We start from the raw sequence: 18,754 nt of genomic DNA, 5'->3' as shown, positions 1-18,754 counted from the left end.
TATGATTTCTTGTTATGCTGTGTGACATTTTCTGTTGTCTTTTATATCTGTTATTCTGTTCTAGAACATCTTTTTAAAATAATGAGTCCGGTGAATCATACTGTATTCATACATTTTAAAACAATACAAACAGACCTTTATAACAGCGATTACATTGGTAACCACAGCACGAGCAGTTAAACCATACGGCGTGGCAAAATGTGTTTGATGAGATTGTTTGTATGGTAGATATTAAAATGTATTTGTTCTTTTGTAATTGTTAAAGGCACATTTTGGGAAAATAAGCCTTAAAATACACAAACTGTGAGCAGGCTAGTCAAGGCCTAACTGGCCTTTTTTGTGGAAAGCTATGCATAATATACTTTATACCAGAGGTGGAAGAAGTACTTAGATTATTAATTTAAGTAAAAGTAATGCCACAGTGTAAAAATACTCAGTTACAAGTAAAAGTCCTGCATTCAATTGTGTACATAAGTAAAATATTTAGCATTAGTTACAGTATACTTTATGGAGCAAACGTAAAAGCAGTTGTTCTGCAGAAAGGCACATTTAAATACCAGATATTTTTGTATTATTTTATTAAAAATGATTGGTGCATTAATATGTTCATCATTTCAATGTTGCACTTAGTAGGGTTCATTTGAATTACATTATACACTAGGCCTACTAGCTTAACCTATAATAATATATGATAATGTTTGTGTCGATTTTATCTTATATAAATAATTTAAATCCGCAAAGTCAATTAAATATGTAAGATACATGTAGTGGAGTAAAAAGTACAGCATTTGCCAACAAAATGTAGTGGAGTAGAAGTACAAACTACTAGTATAATGTAAAAATAGTAAAGTACCTCAAAATTGTACTTCAGCACAGTAATTGAGTAAATGTACTTTGTTAATATCCACCTCTGTTATATTGATGAATTTATCCCAGTGCTACAACTAAGTTACTTACAGCTATCTGAGGCACTGTACTTGAACAGCCACGTGTAAAACCGAGTTAATAATTGTATAAAAGCGTAAGTGTTTTTTTTTGTGGGCACGTAGTTTCATGTTGGGTTTCCAGTGAAGGGGAGGAGGGGGAAAGGCTGTGCGACACTCGGCGCATTCGCTCTGTTGGACTACCGCACGTTACAGCGACCACACAGCATCAACTTCAAAACATATCGAAAACGGAGGAGGGAGGGTACTGTCGGGAATATAAACGGTTTACAAGCTACTTCACCAGCCAAGGGATATAAAGCAGTCCATCAGGTAAGAATAAAACAGCTAAGTATCTCGCTAAAAGACACCAAAAACAGCTCCGTATTTGTGGCTGCTAGCTAGCTAACGGTAGCTAACTAACTAACGTCCGTTAACCGACTGCAGCGGCTAGCTCGGCTCGGCTCGGACCGGATTGTTTCCTCTTCCCTGACACAGCTGGGGAGGATCAGGCGAAGTTGAGCCTGGGAGGGAACATTTTCTTCTAAAGTTTAACAATTGTACGATGTGTTTCAGAAGTGTGGTTGTTAATGTTTTGGGTTAAGATGTACACGTCAGTCACAGTACAGTTGGTTTAACGGTACCTGCAACTTAAAAGTTAGCGCATAAGTTATACGCTTAATAAACGGTTTTATAACAATAGAAGACTCGCGTCTTTTGTAACTTTTATTTACAAGTGTACGATAGGCCTATAAAGTGACTCATCTGGTAGCTACATGGGCAACATTGTTAAAGCTTATGTTACTAAATGTCCGCTCAACTTGGCTACGTTCACGTTAACGCACCCCCACAAAATGCTTGCACAAGTTTTAGCTAAAGCTAGTTAAAAAACCACTTCAAAGTTTGCTTGCGTCTGTGTCACTGATAGGCGAACAATGGTGATTTTAAATACTTGGTTGCAAATAAATGCTAAAGGCTTTTTCTTTTACTGTCTTAACACAATATACAGAGGAGATTTCTGTTGAAATTAGCTTGGTTTTTCGCCTTTCATTTTATTAGTAACCTACTTCGTGAATAATATGTCTTCATATTCACATGGTGTTGCTTATGTCCTGCCCTTTTCGTGTTAACAAAGCACTGTGGTTTGTGGCCATTTATTTTGAAAAGGCAATCATCTTCATTTTACAAGAGACCCAAAGGACTTTATAGTTTAGTAACTTCTTCTGTGTCACTGACATGCGCTCAATGGTGACGACAACTATTTCGTAATCACTTTAAAGACTACTGGAATGGGCAAACAACTCTGTGTATGGATTGTTAACTACTCAGTAGTTGGCATTTGCTGCTAGTAATGGACATTTAGGATATGCCCCTATTGACTCATTGATTGCGCAATTTCATGCTTGTTTCTTTAGGTCACATGATTTCCAGCCCCTATTCTTTATGTTTCATGTATACCCTGAGAATAACAAAAGGTTCTGCATTGCCTCCCCCTCTGAACTGTCAGATTGATTGAGTCAACACTTGAAGAGTGAGCAGTACAGAAGGACTATTCTTTTACTTACTACTAGAAGATTGACCAATAGTTTAACCTGTTGACTGCTGGGATGTCAGGATGATTCACTCTGTACACCTAGTTCCTTTTTCTTTTTCAATTCACACTTCTGTGCCAGGAGAAAGTTAAACACTGCCCATGAAATCTTTGATAGCTTTTATGCACATACTTTTGCACATTTCAAATCAAACAGTATTAAGTTAGCTGTATGTGTGTCACTGTCAAACCACTTTACACTTCTGACATCTGTATTATATACCTGTCTCTGTTACTAAATTGTTGGCAGTGAATTAAGGTGTCCCTCTGCACATAACCACTGGCAGTTATTGTGATATTGAGATTAGTCGTAAGACTCTTTGATATGATATTTGACGTCACTTTTTTTCTTATCTTTTTGCATTAGGTTTCAATGGAACAATTGATTTTTTTTCCTTTTGTTTGACTAAGCTTTATGTTACAGGAGCTTTCAATGTTTACTCCCTTTGTTGTTGTGTAACTTGTTGCTCCAGGTGTGTTGTTAGTTTTCTAACCACATGGGGGTTTCCTTATCTCCATGGTTGTCGCTGCTAAGTTTGCAACCTACTGCAAGTCATGCTGATTGCTAGCTATTCCCGGTGGGGTCGTTTTAGCAGAGGTGAACACTACACTATGGAAAACAAGCATACTCAACCAGAAATCTGGGGGAAATAAGTGGGAGGAAGGAGGAGAATGATGATGTGTTTTTCCTCACTAGTCTGTCCCAGCAGTGTTTGACTCGAGGGAACAGCCATAGAGACATGTACCAGCTGCACCCGCGATGAATGGCCCAGGCTCAGGATGGGTTGCCATGACAAGGACGCTGGCACGTGTTGTTATGCAGACGCATCTTTTATCAGGCCATGTTTGCACATTATTTCATTGCCTGGTCTTGCTTGGTAAGTTCCTGTGAGAAAGACTTGGTTCTGTAGACAGGATTCAAATAACGTTTTACTTTGATGTTTTATTTTTAAGACTGACATCAGTTTTTGTAAAAATATGTTCCTATATGTTGCTCTCTGCTGACTACATTTGTCCTGGTCAGTTCTATAACCAGATGGACTACTCCTGTTATTTAGCTTGCACTCAGATCCTCAATATATACAAATGTAGCCACAACATGGATGCTCAATCACAAGGGTATGCAGGTGTTGTTCTTGTAAACAAACACACCCCTTCCAACCTTTTAATGGTTTTCGATCTCTTTCATGATGCAGGCGGTAGAAAATTGCAAAGAAAACAGCCTGTCAGATGCTACTGGCTTTAATAGTCTATCTACTATAACATGTCAACAGTATAGATTTGTACGTAAGTGACTTTATACAATTGTCAATTTATTTTATTTAATCCTGTTGTCATATTTTCTTATTATTATAGTAGTACCATCTGGATTTAGCGCCATACAGCATGCAATTTAAACTAGCTAAACCAGAAATGGACTCAAAACTTCTCCTTTAAAATCCCTCATAATGAATGTAGTGCAAGGTAAGGTCATGTTTCATGTCTGAGTTGAAGAAGACTGTGGCCAGTTTGCTGGAATTACCTCATAACCACTACACTATACATTTCTAATGCGGAAACTATTATCTCAACACCACAAATCATTCTTTTTAGTAGGCTTTACGTTTGCTTGCCCAATTTTCAGTCGATGTTGTGCATAATGTGACACAACATTGACGGTTGCCATTTGAAAAGGTCCACTGAGGACAAGGATGAATCTGCGCGGGGGTTTATATCAATGTTTTCACTCCAGACTTTGTACCACAGTTCTGCTCTGACGCAAACATGTTACCAAACATGATTCTGTAGCCATCTTTTGGAGCGTTTCATATCATGCAAGGTGACAGTGACCCAAACAACACACCGATACTGTCTTGATTATTTATCAGTGATGGATATAATCAGAAGTTACTGCGAGGATTGAGGAACCTTGCTCTGGAAATGTAATTTTGTAAACTGTCACCACAAAGTACTTGAAACCTGTGCATTTTTAACATCAAAATAGCGGGATTTATACTTTTTTCCCCTTTTTTATTATTGGTCAACAAATAAATGCTAAACGCTTTTTCTTTTTCTCTTTTAACACAATAAACAGACAATAATTGTGTTGAATTATCTCGTTTTTTCTCATTTTATTAGTAAGTCGTGCATATCTCTGAGTAATGTTTTTCGATAAAAGAGAGAACTGCTATACTGTGCATTTTGGGCATTTATCTCAAATAGTTTAAAAACAGTTTGGCACCGCCTTTGTTTGGTCATGAATTGAGCGGGCACACTATAAATAACACAAATAACGGTTGTTTGCTCATGGCCACTTATGTCACCTGTTCGTCTGTTCGTCTGTTCCTCCTTTTAGAAGAAAGAGACCCAATGGACTGTATGTCATCTTTAATGAAAGCTCTTTTTGTTTGATGTGTACAACTGTTTGAGGTATCCTGTTATCTTTTTTTTACCATAATAAGATATATGATTTAAAAAAACATGGATAACATTTCCTCATACAGTTGTTTTATTCTGTATCCCTAAAACAAAGCTTGAAGTGACGAGTAGTGAGGAGCTTGTAGGATTTGATGGACCCTCCCCTCAACAGTAGTAGGGGTTTAGCAGATCTGAGAGGAAGGTCTCACATGTAAGACTGGAAAGCACTCACTGATCCTCCATAGGCTGGCATATAACTGAGAACATACTCAGACAGATGTGTAAGCTTGTATCTTGTAATGCAGTGCCTTCGTATGTGCTTCTACGGGATCAAGAGGGTAAGGCCCTAACCAGACAGGACAGTGAAGTGCAGCGTTTTGGCAAGCCTTTCTATCTTCTATTTATTGGATTTCTTGGTTTAAAAAAAGTATTTCTTGCAGCACAAGTGTTAAGCATTTCTATATTTTCTGTCAGTATAAGGCCCTTTTTTGCTTCCCAGGGGCTGACTTTGCCTTTAAAATCAATAGCTAATAGGCCTTCATTATAGTTTTTTCCCCTTTTCTTTAAAAAGCAGTGTCACATGCAGAGAGAGAGAGAGAGTTTTTATATTAAAATGTATGCACACACTAAGGCACAATCCTTCACCTAGTTTCCTGTCGTATTCTCCACTGCCTTGCACTGAAATTGTCTACATTTCAGCCTTCTTTTTCATGAAAAAAACTATTATAATTGCCAGGTTCTGTCATCCGTTATTCTTCTACTGATGTTTTAGATTGTTGCCTCACTGTGGGTATAAGGTTATGGATAGTTATAACTTTGATATTGTGATATTTGATACTGGCTCAGATAACTACCCACTTAGAGAATAACCCACAGCAGGTCATCAATGAGTGTTGCTGCACAAATAGTTCTGGTCCAGGAAATAGGCTGCCCTAGAGTTGGACAGGAGTACAAATAAAATTGACTGCCGTGTTAATGCCAATATAATCTTTGTATGAATGCCTGGTAAGGTACACCTTTTATGTGGTTACCCTTATTGTGACTTTGTTGGTTGCTCATTTATCTTACTCTGTGGCAGATATTGGACTGTGCATGAGTGCTATGCTATCCCTTTAGGATTTGAAAAGCAAAGCATAAGCTATTATTCCCCAGATGATCTAAATATAACTCCCATACTCTAAACCCCCCATCCGCTTTTATTTTCTTGTTGGCTCGTCATTCTAACCCCCATGCCAGCCTACCCTTTTTGCGTTCACTCGTGTGTGTGCAAGCATCCATGTGGACATTATCATATATATATATATATATATATATATATATATATATATATATATATATATATATATATGCAATATTCATGCCCCATGGGCAAAAGAAAATGTACCATTTGTCGGCTGTTATGTGCCATCACTCTTTTTAAAGCACACATTGCACAGTGAAGGAAACAAACTAAATTAAGAGGAGAGCGAGGGTGCTGGGAACAAGGCCAGAAGGTATAGCTTTGGTGTGCTATAGCATGTTACGTCACGCCAAACCTGCCTCTTTTTAAAAATCTAAATAAAGAAAGGATATCTGAGCAGGAGAGACAATGAAGTCAAAAGAACATAGTGTAACCAGACTGTTGGCTGCTCTCCCCTCTCCCCCTGCAGCTCCACGCTGGCTTTGTCCTCTCTTTGGTTCACTCCTCAGCCCTTGAGCTTACACTGAAAGATTCCTCTAAATCTAGTCCCTGAATCTCTGTTTTTATATGTGTTCTAAGTCGGCTTTGTTAAAGCACGTTCCTGCTGCCAAGTTCTCTCACTCCAGCCAGCTCAAGCACCAAAGCAAACCAGCCTCATAATTTCTCCCCTTTGTAAAAACATGTGTATCTTATGATGGGAATTAGGTTTCCTCGCTATGAAATGTTCTCAGACAGAAGGGTGTCGCCCTGACCATTGTCAGGCAATTATCATATGGATGTTAGGGTTGTAATTAACACACTGTGCTTCCCCTTCTGTCTGCCCCCCCACGTAACTTGGGACTGTAATGTGGATAAATGACATTGCTTTTCTGTGCAACGGGGTCAGATCCTGGTACTATCTACTAGGGCTGTGCAATTAATCGTATTTTAATCGCAATTACGATTTTGGCCTGCCACAATTACGAAAACAACATAATCGAAAAAAATGATTATTTTGCTTTGCTAGGTTGTGACAGTGCACGACAACATATTTGATCAAATGTATTTGTATTTATCATTTATATATGTTTAGTAGCTTGTTGAAGTGCGCTCCAAAATATGTTGATCTTGTTTATTGGTATTTATTATCATTATGATATTATTTATTTAAATGTAGATATAAATGTATCTTATTTTATTTATTTTTGTATTGGTTTTTCAGTTGAATTATACGTTCAGGGTAATCAACAGTTAACAAGATACTGTTCAAATTATTATTTGTATTTAAAAGTTCAATAAATGGATGTTTTCAAAGTCATGAATAATTGTATTTAATAATCGTGATATCAATTATTGACCAAAATAATCGTGATTATGATTTTTGCCATAATCGCACAGCCCTACTATCTACTAGTGCAGGACCTCTGTCCTTTCCAGCTGGAAATATGATTGATTCTGTTAAATGCTATAACTCTTTATTAAATAACACGACTTTGGTTTAAGCTTGTATATTTGTTATTTTCTTACCAGAAGGTGATTAAGTGTGGGATTTCCACCACATATCTCATTACACATGAATGTGACTGGAATATGGGAGAGTAGGAAGGGTTTCTTTAAGTATGATGCTTAGTCATGTAATGGCTCAAACTTGCACATCGCATGATCTTATCAGCAACGTTTTGCTCTTGAAAACTTAAGATGTTTAATCATTTATATTCATCTAGCAAGCCTGACAGACCCTGAACCAGTAAGTAGTATTCATTATGTAAGGATAATTGTTTTCCAGGTCACTTTTTATTATGTTCTGGATGGAGATCCCGGAGTGGTGGAGTTCAATTTCCCCACTGTGGGATTAAGTCTTTATGGCAGGATTTTATAAACCATATCCATAATCTATGCGGTTATTATAAGGACTAAGCAAAGTGAGAGAGGTCAATCTCCCATCTGCTCACAGTTCCACGAGCAGATGAAAATCATCTGCAGCGGTAAGCAGAGGCTTTCCTTTCCTTTCTGATCCACATATCCCCTCAGAGAAGAACCTTTATTATCCTTACACTGAAAATCCTCGCAGTCAGCTGTCAAAGCAAAATACAGAAATACAGGAACAGCACTGAAGTTCAGAAAGCGTGAGTTTGAAAGATGTCAGTAGTAGTAGTTAATATTTCCTGTTGATCAAGTAGGCCGTATCATTCAGATGTCATTTTTTCACAACTAAAAGGAACCTGGTTTGTAGATCAACCGTTTCCTGTCGGTTATGAAAAAAACCTTACATCAAAGATCTAGCCTTTAAAACAAGATGTCGACACGGAGTACAGTGGTGGAAAAAACATGTTTTCTATCAAATTATTACAATTTTTAAAAGATAATAGAATCACTATTGTGTTGAAAATAAAATGCAACATGACAAGGGTATCAGATCGCTTCAGTCATGTTTTCTGTTCTTCATCTTAGCTGTACCTTTTTTTTTAAATAATTTTCACTTAATTTCCATTAACATGCTGTGTGCAATGTATATGTTTTTATAGAGTGTGAATGACAGACTACTCAACACTTATGTATTGTTTTTCTGTGTTATTTTATTTAGAAACCTTCCATCACTCCAGAGACGATATTGCCCTTCATGATGTTATCAAAAGATGCATGTGTGTGTTGCCCAAGTGCATTGGGAGACATTGCGGTTCTAAATGGTTTTACACTTATCATTGTGTTCAACTGACTTAAACAAATCTTGACTTTTGGTTATAAAATCTCTGAGTGTATGTGAGAGGTTGGAAGCTACTGTAATACTAGTAAGTAACTATATCTGTATCACTCCGTCTCTTCCAGTCTTGTAGCATTGAGTGGGATTAGGATTAGTGGTCTGAGGCTGGCTTCTTTAACAAGCACTAATTAATTAATTAATTAATTAATTAATTAAAGAGTGAGGATGTGTAGGACACTGCAGCAGACGGCACCAGAGCAGGGGGAAAGGCTTATGCAAGCTCCACAAACACCACATTGCAGCAGCCTGCAGCAAAAAGGGGGCCGCGAGTTTGTTGGCTCTTGAACTGGAACGTTTCATCCACACAGCGGAGCACGGCTTCCCGTCTGCCATCCGCTGTGGGCAGCAGGCCTCTCTTTGGGGAGGCATCTACACTGGAGCCCATGCTGGGCCTGATTAACCAAGGCTTTCCAACTGTGCTGCTCAGTCTCCATGTAAACAAACACAATTTGTCGGCCCAGTATTGCACACAATCAGTCATTGTTTGTGTGGGTAAACGCATTCTGCTGTAAAAAATCGCTGATGTCAACGGTTTATACCAAAGAGGGCCAGTGAATGTAACTGTCCTTCCTTCTCTTTTGTGATTTTTCTTTCAGATCTGTGCTGGAGTGAAGGTCCAGTTGGTGTCCATACAGTGCGCCATACAGTGAGCTGCGTGGCTGCCGGCCCAGTGGGCTGCCAGAGGAGTCTCAGAGCTGTGGATTGCATCATTATACGACAAAAGCAATTGGAATCAGAGCTCTCCCTCCCTCCTCTTCCTCTATCTCCTCTTCTTTTTCTCTCGGCCTGACTCTCCCCATACACAAACCTTCTGACCACTCCTCCCACACTGGGTATGGTCCACTCCCCCCCGACTCCCCAGCCAGTCAGGCAGTGAGTCGATGGAAGCTGTGTAATCCTCTGTAAAGTATAGGGCCTATACGGCTGCATATGCTCCCTTTTGTCATGGCGACTGTTGTTGTTGCAGAGGCCTCCCTCAGGAGAGCACATGAGGGAGAACAGAAGGCAGCATAAAGCCCACAAAGGGAGGAAGAGAGAGCGATAGACACTGACGCCGCTATTTATTTGACCATAGGAGAGTGAGCTCCACAGGGCAGTGGATGGCATTCATTGGGGGTGAAACTACATGATGTGGGACTGGCATTACCACCCCACGCCAATCACAAATTGGACCAACAGTCATTTTTGGAGATATTTGCCACATAGTGTGCTGCAGCAAGGGATGCAGTGAAACGGAGACAAAAAGACAAGACGGTTTTTTTCTTGAATTACAATACTTTTCTATTTTTCCTCCCCTTGGTGGTCTTTTTCAATTTCAGCCTACCAAAAGTGCCTTTTTTGTCAACTTTTTACTCATCTTCCCCTATATTCATATTCCTAATTACCACAGATTACCGTATGTTATTTAGCATACAGTAACGGTCACATTCAATGGTTGTTGCCATATTTTGGGTACCTATTTTATGTAGTGTGGGCCACAGCACCAACCTCCATCAAATACACAGACGACAATCATCACTTTTCCAAGTAGTGTCTCTGCTTGGGGAGAGCCTATTTAGTGACTTTTTGCACTGTCTTCTCCCAACCCTTGTTGCTTTGACAACATCAACATGATCAGTATCCAGTCCAAATGGCGCTACCTTTTCATGTTTCTGGGCATCCAGCTGGTGGTCATGGCGCTGCTGTCCCGAGAGGGATACCAGAAGAGGGTCTCCTACTTCATCCGCATCTTCCGCAAGCCCGACACCACTGGTTTATCAGGCCGCAACCAAACAACAGTGGGCATACCTGGAGGGGATGTATATGCCAACCTCTCAACACTTTTCAAAACTCATGTCAATGAAGATCACATGCCCTTGTGCCCTAAGACGTCCCCTCTTATAGGTGAGTGCTCTGTCCTGCTTCTGTGTCATTCTGTACGGATGATACTGTGTTACTGGAGGTAAATCGCTCTCTCCTTCACACGTCTCTCATTTAAAGTGGACCTATCATGCTATATTTGAATAATATAGTGTAGGACCATACCTATATAAGGCATATTTATACTTTTTTTTTGCAAAATACCAAACAGATCATGCATTTTAGCCATGCCTCAATTTGACATTTTTTAGCTCTGTGTTTGTAAGGGCAGAACAGCACCATCTACAGGCCTGGCATATGTACTACAGGGTCTCCAGCGCTTTCGAACGGCAATGTCCGTGGCTGTCTCCTCCTGATTGGTGGAGTTGGCCCAATAGCCGGAGCGCCACCGTCCTGACGTCAGGACAGTGTTCAAATCTGGATCAGTTTTTATCAGATCCGTTGTAGCCCCTTTTTTTAGAGATTTGGGTATGGAGGAAAATAGAGGGTTGTGTTTTCTGACACTTGGTGAGTTCCCTGGAACACCGGGGACACATATTCATGTAGAAAAGACGTATAAAAGACGTACAAAAGTGCATTTTGCATGATAGGTCCCCTTTAAACTAATATAAGACACTGACAATAAAAACAAATTATATAGCGCTTATCTTAACAAGGTTACAAATTGTTTCCCAGGATACGATGGCAGAAAAACAAACTGTACTGCCCATGAACTTCTTAATAGAAAATGATGTGGGAGCAAATGAGCAATCAGGAAGCACAAGCAAGCGGATGCATCAAATGATCAGATATCCTGTCCACAGTTATCAGTCAGGGTTGTTAGCTGTGACGTCCCCTTTTTTTTTTTTTTTTTAAACGTCATGATTATCTATACTCAAGGTTCACTAACTAGCCCATCTGAGCTTTCAACTTGACACATATCATCTTTGTTGGCCTGATGGCAAACTTCATCCATACAAGACGACAATGAGTTTTTGCAACGAGTGAACACAACTGTCTAACATCTAGTAAGATTCCATTAGTGTCAATGACTTAGTTTATATACAGGAACAATACAAAACGGTTTACATTTGAGTTTCTTTTACGAGTACGAAACCCTGTGGAAATACCTCTGAGAGTTGCACAATACCAAATCTGACACTCCACGTTGTTTTCAGTATGTCTAGAATGCATTCTCAAGCAGGCTTATTTTTCTACTTTCCTGGCTCTGCCCTCTGCCCCTTTGTTCCTACATCACTGCCAGTGAGTTAAACTACATGCTGATAACCCAGCCACAAGGCTTTGACTACTTTCCTAGAACACAAATAATAGATAAAGGTCATTGAGGCTTTAAAGAACATGATGCCAGGCAGCAGGAAGTGAACTGAAACCACCTGGAGTTTCCCTGTGACAGATATTTATGTGCAGCAACGGACCAGACGGGTCTTGTTGAAATATCTTTACTTCAAAGAGACTGCATGTTGAATGTTTCCCCTTATAACAAAATCAAGTTGCTTTGTTGACAACTCCTGTGGGGGCTTTGGGATTGTTTGACCATAGATTGTAAATACATGGAGCCTTTTTTTAAATGATTTAATTTGGAGTTTCAGTCCTCATCATGGTACTTTAAATTAAAAATGTTGAATTCAAGGAAAATACATCAGTTTCCTTCTTTGTGGCCTCCTTTCAGTGAGACAAACGGGAGGCATGTAAAGAAATAATTAACTTTTCCACTCTTTCAAATGTAACTGCCACTTCAATAAGTTCATTTACAAGCACATTTAGCTCTGTGCCAGCATAGGGATGTTCTATCCAGGAGTAAGTTCAGTTGAGCCCACGTCATTTTAAAATTCATTCAAATCATAGCCTCTCATCACCTAACCAGCTGATTTGCCTTTACTCCATTGAACATGTTTGCTACTGGTAATGACTGCAGAGCTTTTTCCTGCTCACAGGTGGGCCGATTCACGTCAAATTCCCATCGGGGCTGACTCTAGCAGAGGTGCAGAGGAAGAATCCACTGGTGATGCGCGGAGGACGCTACCGGCCGCCTGACTGTGAGGCGAGACACCGAACGGCCATCATCATTCCCCACAGACACAGAGAACACCACCTCAAGTTCCTTCTATACTACCTGCATCCTTTTCTGCAGCGACAACAGCTCAACTACAGAATTTACATCATTCACCAGGTGAACAGCACACCGCCAAGTGATGTTATACACTCACGGAAGAATCAAAAGGGATTTCCTAACCCCAAGCTATAGATTTCACATTTGGTTGAAACACTGTCACTAACGCTATCATCTAGTCAATTGTGTCTGCATTCACAGTTAACCTTTTAGTGGATTCTTCTACCGTTCAGGCTACAGGGTGTCCGCGGGGTCTTAAAAAGTATTAAAAGTTGATAAATCAATTTAGCGAAAATTAAGGCTATTCAAAAGTATTAAATGGCATTTTCCAAGGTAGTACATTTTGTAGCTTGTTTTCAATAAGTATATAAATTGTCCAAAGAGGTTGTATTCTACAGTCTGCCTGAATGTAATCATTGCGTAGGTGTGTAGTGTGATTCTGTGTAGTTTATTTATGGCATCCCGTTGGATTTGACGTCATCTGAACAGGACATCGCACGCTCACTGCTTGATAGCGCGCAAAGATCCGTTTACGCCGGTTGTTAAACAACATCGTTATGGGGAAATGCAAGTTTGCGTCCAAATGGTTGGAAGATAAGGAGGAAGGACAATCAATACTGAATATAGTACATTTGAGGTAAAGTGTGTCGCCAATGTAACCGGTTAAAACTCAAAGTGACGATGAGGTCTTAAAATGTATGGAAAGGGTCTTAAAAAAGGTCTTAAAAGGTATTACATTTGACTTCAGGATTCCTGCATATACCCTGGGCTAAATAAAGAGTGCCCTCTAGTGTGCTGTCCCTGCATGTGCATGTTGGAGAAAGAGGATGCTTTAATCTCTTTAGCTGTTTATAACAATTGTTTCATGTGTATTTCTCAGCATTCTCTCATTCGCTATTTTCTCTTTTGCCAGATAAGAATGAATGTGTTCCACTTCTTCCTGCAATGATTTCCAGTAAAGTTGCAATTTATTCTGATACATCTAGAAGGTTTCCTGATTATTTGATACTATTTTGTAGATTTATTTTCTATATCTCTAACTCCCTCATACTCCAAAGTTGTCTGATTTGTGCTAGATGCCTCTCTGTTAAAAAAAACTTCTAGAGCTGTATTGAAGTGAGACGATTGTATCACTCTGACATTATGTGTCTGTGTTTTCTCCACAGGCTGGAACATACACTTTCAACAGGGCCAAGCTGATGAATGTGGGTTTCCGAGAAGCCATGAGGGAGGAGGACTGGGACTGCCTCTTCTTCCATGATGTGGACCTCATCCCGGAGGACGATCGCAACACGTACGTCTGCGACTCCAACCCCAAGCATGTGGCCATCGCCATGGACAAGTTCGGCTACAAGTATGTCCTTTCTTGTGTCTAATAATCCATTGAACGCGTCACTGTTCACCGATTACACGCGTTTACCTGCAATACATAATCCTCTCCAGGCTTCCGTACAAGATGTACTTTGGAGGAGTGTCCGCTCTGACGCCACTGCACTACCTCAAGATTAATGGCTTTCCCAACAACTACTGGGGCTGGGGTGGAGAGGACGACGATATTGGACTCAGGTGAGCCTTGGCCGAATGCTCTTAAGAATAAAGTATATGTAGCCAGTCACTCATTGTGGCATTTCCAGTTTGTGGTAGATCTCTGGATTAAGAGTAGATCTAGTATTACAATGAAACAGTTGTACTACCCTACTGTAGGTCAGACTCTGTTATCGGTACAAGATCAATGTTTTGATTTGTGTCTTGAACCACGTAAGGAGATGAGTGTGATCCAGTTGTACTGTGTGATAGTAGGGCTGTGCGATTATGGCAAAAATCATAATCACGATTATTTTGGTCAATAATTGACATCAGGATTATTAAATACGATTATTCATTGACTTTGAAAACATCAATTTATTGAACTTTAAAAAAAAAATACAAATAATAATTTGAACAGTATCTTATAACTGTTGATTACCCTGAACGTATAATTCAACTGAAAAACCAATAAATAAAATAAATGATACATTTATATTTACATTTAAATAAATAATATCAAAATAATAAATACCAATAAACAAGATCAACAAATATTTTGGAACGCACTTCAACAAGCTACTAAACATATATAAATATGATAAATACAAATAAATGAGATCAAATATGTTGCAGTGCACTGTCGCAACCTAGCAAAGCAAAATAATCGGTTTTTTCGATTATGTTGTTTTCGTAATTGTGGCAGGCCAAAATCGTAATTGCGATTAAAATACGATTAATTGCACAGCCCTCTGTGATAGACAAACTTTCTCTTCTTTTTAGAGTGTCTCTGGGGGGGATGTACATCAGTCGACCGTCAGTGAAGGTCGGCCGTTACAAGATGATTAAACACAAGCTGGACAAAGGCAATGATGTGAACCCAAAGAGGTACAGTAAACTACTTGATGTATTTATTTTAATTTGGGAATTTAGGAGCAGATCTGATTTAGTTTGCATGCAGATTAACACATGATGATGTAAAAGAGACCCTGCACTACTTGTTCATAAATGGAAACGGCAGAAACAACACTAACTGTTATATCAAGTAAAATGCAAAGCTACGCAGCGTTCGGTCATCACTGCTCTGTCTATTCAAAGGTTCAACATGCTGGCCAAAACACGTCAGACCTGGAAGTCGGATGGGATGAACACAGCTGAATACGAGCTGATCTCACGGGAATACATGCCCCTCTACACCAACATCACTGTTAACATCGGCACTGAGGCCGGTCTACATCCCCCTCCACCTCCACATCCTCCAGAAAAAGCTGCTGAAAAACATCCAGAGAAAAAAGCACCTGCCGAAGTCCCAGTCAACGTCCCAGCCAAAATTACAGAAGGCTACACTAACAAAAAGCCAACACAAAAGACTTCTAATCATGTATAACGCTGCCATGACTTCAATGGGATAATCCTATTGGTCGAGCTGTAGGATGCTGTTTTTTCTCCTCAATCACCTGGAGCTGTTTTCACTTTTTGGTCCGTTTTTGGTGGCAGTTCTTTGTGGACAGTGGGCCACTGATTTGGGTGATTTAAAAATGGTGATTTTCTTTTTTTGAAAATGAAAACAATTGACCTGAATTTGTCAACCCTTAGATGACGGCTCTCCACCTTGGCTCCTGTTCTATCACTGACTCTTCTTCCAATGGGAGCCACAGTGAAGGGTAAACGTTGGACTCTGTGAGTTTATATATCTACAGCGCTGTGGTCGCTGGCTAAACCTTGTGATGCCTTAGAAGCTTGTTTTGTTTTCCTTCTCTTCACTCGTACCTTACATTATTCCGAATATTGGGTTTAATAGAGCAGTAGCTGTAATTTCCAGCAGTCGCACTCGTTTTGTTTGTCCAAATGCCAATGAGTACATGACTGAAGGAGACAGATTCTTGTTTCTAGTTGAGTGTGTGTGTGAAGCTGCTACAATGAGTGATGAATGAAGGAACTTGAAAATGTTGTTTGTTACTGCTTCTGACTGAACGCTGCACGCACGCCACCTGTCTGCAAATACCTGGGGTCTGGTTTAGAAAGACCTTTATCCGTTTGGTTTCTGCGTCAGGTGGACTAAATCCTTCAAATGTTTTCAAAGTTACAGATGCTGTACATTTAATGTCATTTTCAGTGGAAATGCTAACGAGAATAAGAGTTCATTTTACGTCTTGGTTCTGTAAACCAAGGCCAAGGTACAGTTCTATGTAAAGATAGTGCATTCAATTCAGCCTTTCACATTTCAGCATATGGGATATCTACATTTGATTTTTTGTTATTGTGTGCATTCACCTTTATCCAATAGAGCACCTCTTTGTGACGGTGATCAGTCCTCTGCCTTCAGATGAGCTTGAGATTCACATCAAAATGGAGTCTGTCTTGCTTTAAGAAAATGTTTATTTATCATTTGATCATGTGCAGTGTACTTTACATCTCCTTATGTAGATGTTTCCCCCTAAGAGTGCTGGCTTACTCCCACAACACTTTATATGCAGTCAAATGTTATAATGTATCTTTTGCCCACTTCCTTTCCTTAATCTATACATATCATGGAGAAATGCACTCAAAAAAGTAAAAATATATATATATAATTTACCTCAGTTCTATTGAAGGAATATTATGATCTTGTTTGTGTTTTGAGAGAATTCTGTGACTTCTTGTTAGGATATGATTCATTAAAACCGCCACAGAATAGTGTCTAAATGGCACTCAATGAAACTGTGTTAAAATTAAGCAGATTATATCATTTCACGGTTTCTTAGCAATATTGCTATAGTCTCACCACAATGTTTATTTTTCTTTTCTGTTCTCCCCTTTCAAACACACAGAAACTATTTGTCCCCGTGTAATTTTCAAGTTTCTCCATAATCTTACTCTGGAAGCCTTCACATCGAAACATCTGCCATTTCCTTTCCACTTGTGCCCGTATACTGCATGTCTGCTCCTCCTTCGCTTCTCTCCACTCTGACAGATTTGATTGTAAACATGCGAAAAAAGAAACAGTCCCCTCTTCCACTGAGAGTGGCTGTACTGGCAGGTGAACAGGCTGAAACCAAAGATGACTGCATGGAAAGCTGTGTCGAGGGATAAAACATTGTGTGTGTGTATACTTTGTTGTGAATGATTTCCGTACTACTCTTATGTACATACCTTTCATCTCTTCCTATCAATACTTGTATGTTGTTCAAAGAATCTCACACCAACATGTATTCAAAACACTCATAATTTACAGTTGTTTATTTTTTGTGAAGAGATGAAGATGGTCCATGATGATTACAAGTGATTTATTTTCTGAATGCTGTACTGAAAACTTATTTTTTCATCATGACATTGGACATTTGTCCGTGTTAGTGGATGAATTTGAGCTCTGAGAGTGTCCGTCTGTGATTTTCATAATTAGATGACTATATACTGTATTATCATTTTGATGTGACTTCATATTCGACTCCTATGGCCTTAGCAACACATAATAGTGGTATTTCAACTTGTGCTCACTAATACAATAGCATCTTTATATCAAGACTTAATATGCATGGCAACAAACCTATTAGCGAGGAAGTGTACCGAGCACAATGTGAAGATGATACATATCAGTGCTCCTCTAGAAAAATATGAAGCATGCTGAAGTGTCTATGTTGTGAACTGGAAATGTTCTTATTGTGACTGTAAATGCAAGTTTCTGCTGTGGGGAATGCTCCTCACTGTTAAATGTAAGGATTAAAGCAGGGCATTTCTCAGAAAGATGTACAAAGGAAGCTTATATTCCCAAAGTCACAGCATACAGTCTCCATCATCAACTGCAACACTCGACCTGATGTTTTGTGTTTCTGATTTAAGCTACTTTATGTTTGATTTGACTCCGTTCTGATGTAGATCAGCAGCAATAGAAAGCAGTCATCACAGGGTAGCACTGAAGTAACCAAGAGCAACGTGACTTTGTGAGTTATTTCTGCTCTTTATGAATTCTGCACAGTCCAGAGTGGCCTTAAATTCATTAATAAACTGATTATTCAAAAGCAATGCTTCACATGTTTTATTTTTCAATCGTTTTTTTTTTGCAACTTACGTTTATCGTGCATCTCCTTGCACAATTCCTGTAACACCGTTGCTGTCAAAGCTAGCCGTCTTAAAAAGGATTATCACATGGTATTAATATGTGAGGGTGATGACAACTCTATGACCTAATAGATGTATCACTTAGTGGGAAACGACAACACCTTTCCCACTAAGTTGTACATGAGGCCAGGAATGTTGTCAAGCTGTAACAGGCTGGAAAGTAAACCCACTTGGTTAGATTTTTCTTTCTCTTTCTTGGCACAATATTATAAAACTCTTCATATCACAAGAGAATGTAAACAGGTTGTTTTATCTGACAGACAGTATACCAGATAGAGTTAAGAAAAGTCATCAATTGTCACCCAACATGTTTTGAGTTCTCTTTAAAACT

The 18,754-nt window shown here is 39.3% G+C and overlaps 1 protein-coding gene across 1 annotated transcript; it reads left to right on the top strand.

Annotated features, from left to right (window-relative positions):
* The first annotated feature begins 1,059 nt into the window (after nucleotides 1-1,059).
* On the top strand, nucleotides 1,060-18,327 carry LOC117500561 (beta-1,4-galactosyltransferase 3-like). The gene is made up of 7 exons (XM_034153454.1): nucleotides 1,060-1,256; nucleotides 9,428-10,715; nucleotides 12,626-12,861; nucleotides 13,968-14,155; nucleotides 14,245-14,367; nucleotides 15,109-15,213; nucleotides 15,424-18,327. The coding sequence occupies exons 2-7, from the start codon at nucleotides 10,442-10,444 to the stop codon at nucleotides 15,710-15,712; spliced, it is 1,215 nt and encodes a 404-aa protein (XP_034009345.1). The 5' UTR covers nucleotides 1,060-1,256; nucleotides 9,428-10,441; the 3' UTR covers nucleotides 15,713-18,327.
* The last annotated feature ends 427 nt before the right edge of the window (nucleotides 18,328-18,754 follow it).

The sequence above is a fragment of the Trematomus bernacchii genome, unplaced genomic scaffold, assembly GCF_902827165.1.
Source record: "Trematomus bernacchii unplaced genomic scaffold, fTreBer1.1, whole genome shotgun sequence".
In the NCBI taxonomy this organism is placed as follows: Eukaryota; Metazoa; Chordata; class Actinopteri; order Perciformes; family Nototheniidae; genus Trematomus; species Trematomus bernacchii.
Note: the sequence above shows the minus strand (reverse complement) of the source record. Positions and strands in the feature narration are given on the sequence as shown.

What these genes read in the sequence shown, in the direction of transcription:
- LOC117500561 (XM_034153454.1), top strand. Translation starts at nt 10,442, where the DNA reads ATGATCAGTATCCAGTCCAAATGGCGCTACCTTTTCATGTTTCTGGGC. An exon ending in GAATTTACATCATTCACCAG is followed by an intron (nt 12,862 to 13,967) that starts GTGAACAGCACA and finishes TTTTCTCCACAG; the next exon opens with GCTGGAACATACACTTTCAA. An exon ending in GACGACGATATTGGACTCAG is followed by an intron (nt 14,368 to 15,108) that starts GTGAGCCTTGGC and finishes TCTTCTTTTTAG; the next exon opens with AGTGTCTCTGGGGGGGATGT.